This window comes from Tupaia chinensis, unplaced genomic scaffold, assembly GCF_000334495.1.
Source record: "Tupaia chinensis unplaced genomic scaffold, TupChi_1.0 Scaffold000365_1, whole genome shotgun sequence".
Lineage (NCBI taxonomy): Eukaryota > Metazoa > Chordata > Mammalia > Scandentia > Tupaiidae > Tupaia > Tupaia belangeri.
The window spans coordinates 2,300,936-2,308,146 of NW_006159862.1; the positions used below are offsets into that span (position 1 = coordinate 2,300,936).

Genomic DNA, 7,211 nt, shown 5'->3' on the forward strand with positions numbered 1-7,211 from the left:
GTGAGTTTTAAGCCACCGGGTCTGGGACGCGAACCATGGTCAACTATGTGGGAGTCCAGCGACACAGCCATTACGCTAACTGCTGGTTCCTGAAAAGTTTTAGTTTTAATAGAGCAAAATCAAAAGTGTTAAGAGAAATTTGCTTAAAACTTAAAGCCAGGGAAAAGACTAGGATTCAATTCAAATAGTAGGTAGATGAATCTATCAACAGTTCAAGAGAAGACGAAAATCCTTAAATATGGAAATCAAAGTATCGAAGAAAATCAGTAATGTTTTAGTCTAAAGTAAAAAATTTCTATTTCACTACTTCAGACTCACGTAATTAATCTCTCTCCTACTGAATTGGCAGTGTCACTGTGCTCTGATCCTTCCATTTAAACTCTGGAAGTTAACACCCAACTCCGGACTTGTCCCCACCATTAGACTGGCCCTTCTCTTGGTTGTCTCTTGTACTCTTATCTCTGTGTGTCCGACTTCAGTTTTCCTGGTATAGCACTCCCTTCAGTGCTTCTTGGAGAGCTGGTCTGGTCTTGGTAAATTCTTTCAGGTTTTGTTTTTCTGAGAATGTTTTTGTCTTTTTTTTCCCATATGATAGATAATCTTGCTGGGTGTAGTGTTCTTGGTTGAAATTGTTTTTCACTTAACACTTTGAATGTATTTTCCCATTCTTTCCTTGCTCGCATTGTTTCCGATGAGAGGTCCAACATTAGCCTGATGGGATATCCTTTGAAAGTAACTTGCCGTTTCTTTCTTGCCAATTTTCATATCTTGTCTCTGTCTGTGTTTGGTCAATCTGGCTATGATGGGCCTCAGGAAAGATCTTCTTGGGCTGATTCTATGTGGAGTCCTTTGGATTTCTTGGGCTGGATATTCAAGTGCCTCTCTAGGTTTGGAAAGTTTTCTTCTAGGATTTCATGGAATGTGGGGTGTGATTTCTTATTTTCCCTCTCTCTGTTTCTCTCTGGCACCTATGGCAAAAACTGGAAGAGAACAAAGATGGAATTTTGTCAACAAGTCATACTATCTATCAATGGAGAAATAAAAGGGCACAGCTATGTCACCCTCCTTGTCCCCACTGCCCTGAATACCTCACCAGGTAACTTTTTTTTTTTTTTGGAGAGATTTTTGCTATAGGGCGTGTGCGCTCGCCAGAAAGACAGAGAGAGACAGAGAGATAGAAATCACCCCCCAGGGGGGATGGCCACGCCGCAATCCCTTCTCCTCCATTCTCCTCTCGAGATCTTGGGCACACATGCACACGCGCCTGGTGTGAGTTTAAGCCACCGGGTCCGGGACTCGACCCCCCGTCGACTACATGGTAGTCCAGCGACATAGCCATTAGGCTAACTGTTGGTCCCAGCTTCTTAAACATCAGGTAAAAAGGACAGGCCTAACGACTCCTAGGGTCAAAATACTGGTCTTGGCCACAGCAGTTTTATTTGCCAGGATCGTAAGTTTGTTTTCTCTTAGTAAATACATCACCTTAGCACATCCTCACCGGTGACATTTCATCACTACAGATAACATGATGTCCCATCCTGGCACAGGGAGCCAGCACTGCTGCCATTTCAGTCTTCTGTCCAATGTCACATTTTGTCACTGATTCATCTGTCCCTATATCTTCTTCTCTTTCCCACCCCCAAACTGTCCTGAATACACGTGACCAGGAAGTCCCTCACAGGTCTCTGAGGTGCACCTCACAGGGAACCTGGCTGTCTGCTCAGATGTGGGTGTGGCTATGATTTTAATTATTGTTATTATTATTTTATTTCTAATATGCAGGGCAATGTACACTCACCAGAGAGAGGGAAAAACAAAGTGAGCAAGCAAGTCGCCAGGTGTGGGACTCGAACTAGAGTTGGCCAGGTGGGAGTCCAGCACCTCAACCACCACACCATCTGCTGGCCCCTATTAGGATTTGATTTTATATATAAAAATATGTTTTTTTTCCCATGATTCCTGACTCATAAGTATTTGGTCTTTTGTCTGTGGTCCCTGAAGCAGCTTTAGAACAAATTCCAAGAGATGACAGTCTGACCTCTTCTCCCTCCTTACTCCAGACTCACGGCAGCACATAGGAACTTCAGTCTTCCCGGGCCTTTAAGACCCTCATTCTAGGGACCAGCAGTTAGTATTATGACTATGTCACTGAACTCCCATGTAGTCAACCACGGTTCGAACCCTGGACCCAGTGGCTTAAGTTCACACCAAGCGTGTGTGCGTGTGTGCCCAGGATTCTAAGAGGAGAATGGAGGAGAAGGGATTACAGCATAGTCATCCCCCCCGGGGGATGACTTCTTGCTTTCTGTCTCTCTGGTGAGCACACGTGCCCTATAAAAAAAAAAAAAAAAAAAAAACACCTCATTCTCGACAGTCCTGTCTCACACGGGGGTGTCGGCAGGGAGGGATGCCCACGGATAGGCCTTGCTGGGTCCCAGCCCAGCCCATCTCGTGTCTACACAACAAAGTCATCATCGAAACCCAAAAGGGCAGGGCGGCAGAGCTCCAGACACTTGAGCGGGTGGAGGTTCCTGGAGGGAGGCGCCCTGAGAGGGCACGGGGGCGCCACGCTCCTCCCTGCCCTGCCTACGCACCTCTTCACCTGGGTCCTTTGTAATAACCGGTAACCTAGCAGTCAACAGAAGTCAGTGTTTCCCTCCAGCAAATTAATCAAACCCAAAGAGGAGAGGGGGTCACAGGAACCCCAGTTTCTAGCTGGTGGGTCAGAAGTTCTGGAGACCTGAACTTGTTGCAGGAAGCGGGGAGCAGTCTAGGGGACTGAGCCTCAGCCTGGTCTGACAATGTCCCCAGAGGACAGAGCCAGGACTGGGTTCCATTAGAGGCTGCCCAGCTGTGTCTGCTGCTTGCTCATTGGTAGGGGACTGTCCCCGGCATCCTGGCATCACAGATGACTTCCGCGGGGATTTCTGAGTGACAGGACAGGGTCCCCACGCCGACCTGCGGCCCCAGCCGGCCCTCACCACCGTCGAGGCCTCTTTCAGCTCTCGTGTAGTACGGAAGATGTCACAAACAGTTGTTTGCTGTGTTCTTACATCCCAGTTCTCCGCTCTTGAATGAATGCCTCGGACAGTGATAAATGCGTTTTCTATCAACTGTACCATGCCCACATTAGTTTTTTCGTTTTGTTTTGTTTTTTGTTTTTGTCATAGGGTACATGCATTCATTGGAAAGATAGAGAGAGAGAGACAGTGAGAGGAAAAATGAAAAATCACCCCTCGGGGGGATGGCCGTGCTGCAATCCCTGCTCCTCCATTCTTCTCCTGGAATTTTGGGCACACACACACGTAACCAGAGTGAGTCTCAGGCCGCTGGGTCCGGGATTTGAACCATGGTCGGCCATGTAGCAGTCCAGTGCCCTAGCGATTATGCCATCTGCTGGCCCCTCCAGTGCCACACTGTTACATGCATTCCTGTTAATATATGCATGCAAGCGAACCCATAAATCCCTGAAACAAAGAATGAAAACACCCTGTAATAGCCGATGCGCCTCATACTTTCCGTTCTACTTTTCTCCATTTGATCCGTAATGCATTTCATTTGTCTCAAGGCCTGATCACAATCCACTAAGCCGATTTTCACTTGTAAAGAAACACACTGCCCTAAAGCACCCCAAATGATCAGGCCCAGTGTGCGTGCGCTGGTGTGACCACTCTGGCCACACGTGAGGAGGCTGGCTGGGCTGACTACGGGAGGCGCCCTGGTGAGGGGAGGCCTAGGAGGGATGTGGGGCTGACAGTGCTTTCCTTGGGGCCCCGGCTCTCCAGCTTCTCCAGATTGAATCAGCTGGATTTCTCTATCACGGAGGCTGGGGGAGTCCCTCCAGGTGGGGTCACAGAGACCGCAGCGACTCCCTCCCACGTGACGTGCAGGAATCAGCTCACACAGCACCATCCTGACTCTGCACTTCCTGGCCCGCCTCCCCTCCTCAGCCCCCGGGGCTCCCACCTGTCCTGCAGAGCCAGGAGCACTCAACTGCAGCGCCTGCTTACAGCTCCCTCTACTGACCGCTCCGCGTCCTGCACCCCCCCATGGAGCACCACTGAGCAAGTGGGTGGCTACTTACACAACGCCAAGACCCAAGGGGAACAGCAAGAAGGCATTCATGCCCACGTTGATCACATTCGCCACCATTCCGGTGATGACCTGGGGCATGATGATACCCTGGAGTCCCAAACAGACAGGAAAACATTAGCACTTCCCCAGGCTGATCAGCTAGGCCACAGAGTGAGCGTTCAGATAAAGCGATTATTTTGTTGTTGCTGTTTGTGTGCTTGTTTAGGTTTTTGCCACAGGGGGCGTGCTTTCGCTGGGGAGAGACGGAGGGAAAGTGAGAAATAACCCTCCAGGCACAGTCCCTTCTCCACCCTCCTCTCACGGTTCTGGGCACGTATGCACACACACACCATGAGTTTCAAGCTGCCAGGTCTGGGCCGCGAACCGCAGTTGGCCAGCACCCCAGCCACTGTGTAGTCAACCGGACCCCTGGGGGGTGATTTCTCACTTCCTGTCTCTCTCTGTCTTTCTGGCGAGCTCACGAGCCCTATAGCAAAAACCTCTCCCTCCCCACCCCCCAAAAAGAGAGGATTTTCCTATAGGGTGTGTGCACTCGCCAGAGATGCAGAGAGCAACAGAGACACAAAGTGAGAAGTCACCCCCCCGGCAGGAATGGCCACATCACAATCCCTTCTCCCCTATTTTCCTCTCAGGATCCTGGGAACACACACACACGCGTGCCTGGTGTGAATTTTAAGCCACTGGGTCCAGGACTCAAACCGTGGTTGACCACGTGGGAGTCCAGCAACATAGCTATGGCATCCCCTGCTGGTCCCCAGAAGTCTCAGATACTTCTGGACAACCCTACGCCAGCAGGAGGGAGAGGAGAGGGGAAAGCTGCAGAAGCCAGGAGCCTGGCGTGAGTGAGGGGACAGACAGAGCCACGCGGACTGGGCGGTGTGAGGTTCGCTCAGCTGTCGCATCCAAACACCCAGCGATGCCGGCAGGGGTGCAGACGTTCGCCCTCTGCGCTACGGGGACAGCCACCCATTTCTTTTGTCCCCACTGCCCTCAGGACTCGGATAAACATTTTCTTATGTAAGACGTCTACCTTGTCCCCGGAGATTTAAACAGAGACTGCTGTCGAGGCAGAATGGAATCCACCTGGCTTCAGCGGCAATGCCTTGGCGTTTCCAAGCCACAGGCTGCTTGGCCTGGGAGGTGTCGGAAGTGACGCTGAGTGTCTTCCCACCACCCTCACCTCCAGCCCCTGCCCCGCCTCCTGCCCCCAAACCCCAGTGTCTACAGGCACAGTGGGCCTAGTGCGGGCTCCATCCACGTTCAGGCCACTCCCAACACAGAAGCACTACAGCTGGTCCCCCGCAAGGTGAGTGACGGGGTGTGGGGGCTGCAGAGAATCAGACAGATTGATTCGCGTGTCTCTGCTGGGCTGGACGGTATCGGCCTACAAGGCCCCACGTCTCCCAGATGAAGAACTGTGGGGTGGAGTTATACGGGGGAGAAAAGCAAGTTACTGTTATAGGAACTTCTCTAAGAATATTTACAATACGTTCCCAGGATTACAGAGTTAAAGCATAGAAGGGAGCTGTACCTGACTTTGTAAATATCTTGTCTGCAGCTGGAACAAGAATGTTGCCTGTAAGATTAAACAGAAAAACAAACACGCTCGTTACTGTAAAAATATCATTGCAACGGTTTCGCTTCTGTTTTTCTGTTTGTTGCCTAACTGGAAGAAACAGAGAGATACAGCACCCCCAACTATGCCCTGAAGCCACGATGCTCTTCCAGCCCCAGCCAGCCTGGATGGTGAGCACGTGTGTGTCCCATGCACTCAGGGAGGTCTCCAGACGTGAGCTGGGAGCCTTCCTTCCCAGGTGAGTCAGCCTCACAGAGCATGACGCTTTACCACTGCAGTGCTGTTGGCCTCTGATTCTGGGTTTTAATAAGATACATCTTGCTATACGGTCTTAAATTCAGAGAACCAGGGCCAGCAGGTGGTGTGATGGTTAAGGCATGGGACTCCCGTATGGGTGAAGATGGTTCAAGAGCCGGACCCAGCGGCTTGAAACTCACATGTCGCAAGTGTGTGTGTGTGCCCAAAATCCCTGGAGAAGAATAGAGAAGGAACTGCAGCATGGCCATCCCCCATAGGGGGAGATTTCTCATTTGGCTTCTCCCTGTCTCTGTCTCTCTCCAGTGAGCACACATGACCAAAGGCAGAAATCTTAATTTTTTTTTCCAGAGAACTGGACCCATGCTAAACTAATGCTAGGATACCGTTTGGAATGTTCCAGAATGCATAAAAGATTTGCTCTCCAGGCCTAGCCCCTATGGCACAACGGTAACGCAAGGGCCCTGCAAGGCTGGAAGTCATATGGCCGGTCCTGGGTTTCCATCCCTGTTTGTCCTGAAAACAAGCTGGGCACGTGTGCATGTGCCCAAGACCTCAATGAGCAGGACGGCTAATGAGAAGGGGCTGGGCCCGTCGGGGGCACGTGGCTTGCTCATTCATGCACACGTGCTCTCTACCATTAACGAAGGGAGAAGAGACGTGCTCCCTGAAGAGCTCAAACAAGCAAACTGTCACTTGCAGAAACAGAAGCTGCTGCCTGGTTTGAGGCCCCTTGAGGGCTGCAAGAAAACCTCCACACCTCAGATGCTCCCAGCGAACACTCATTAACTTGCAATCAGAAGTAACCATGGGAAGGGACCAGCAGATAGCATAATGGCTATGTCACTGGACTCCCACGTAGTCGACCGCAGTTCGTGTCCCGGACCTGGTGGCTTAAAACACGCTGGGCACGTGTGCGTGCGTGCCCAAGATCCCAAGAAGAGAATGGAGGAGAAGGGGTTGTAGCATGGCCATCCCCCCTGGGGGGTGATTTCTCGCATTTTGTCTCTCTGTCTCTCTCTGTCTTTCTGACGAGCTCACACACCCTATAGCAAAAACCTCTCGGGGGGGAAAAAAAAAAAGAAGTAACCATGGAGAAACCAGCAGATGTTGAAATGGTTACATCACTAAACTCCCACAGTTGACAGCGGTTCAAGTCCCGGACCTAGTGACTTAAAAAATCATGCCAGGGAACCAGCAGCTAGCGTAATGGCTATGTTGCTGGACTCCCACGTAGTCAACCACGGTTCGCATCCCAGACCCGGTGGCTTAAAACTCACGCCGG

General features: G+C 51.0%; 1 protein-coding gene across 1 annotated transcript in view; it reads right to left on the reverse strand.

Moving 5' to 3' along the window:
- The window catches only part of LOC102468739 (multidrug and toxin extrusion protein 2-like), a 79,669-nt gene that overhangs the window by 60,696 nt on the left and 11,762 nt on the right, over positions 1 to 7,211 (reverse strand). Inside the window, exons 6-7 of the mRNA XM_014589618.2 lie at positions 5,627 to 5,671; positions 4,085 to 4,182 (exon numbers count right to left, since the gene is read on the reverse strand). Of these exons, the coding sequence (XP_014445104.1) occupies positions 4,085 to 4,182; positions 5,627 to 5,671 (143 nt within the window). The remainder of the gene's footprint in view (positions 1 to 4,084; positions 4,183 to 5,626; positions 5,672 to 7,211) is intronic.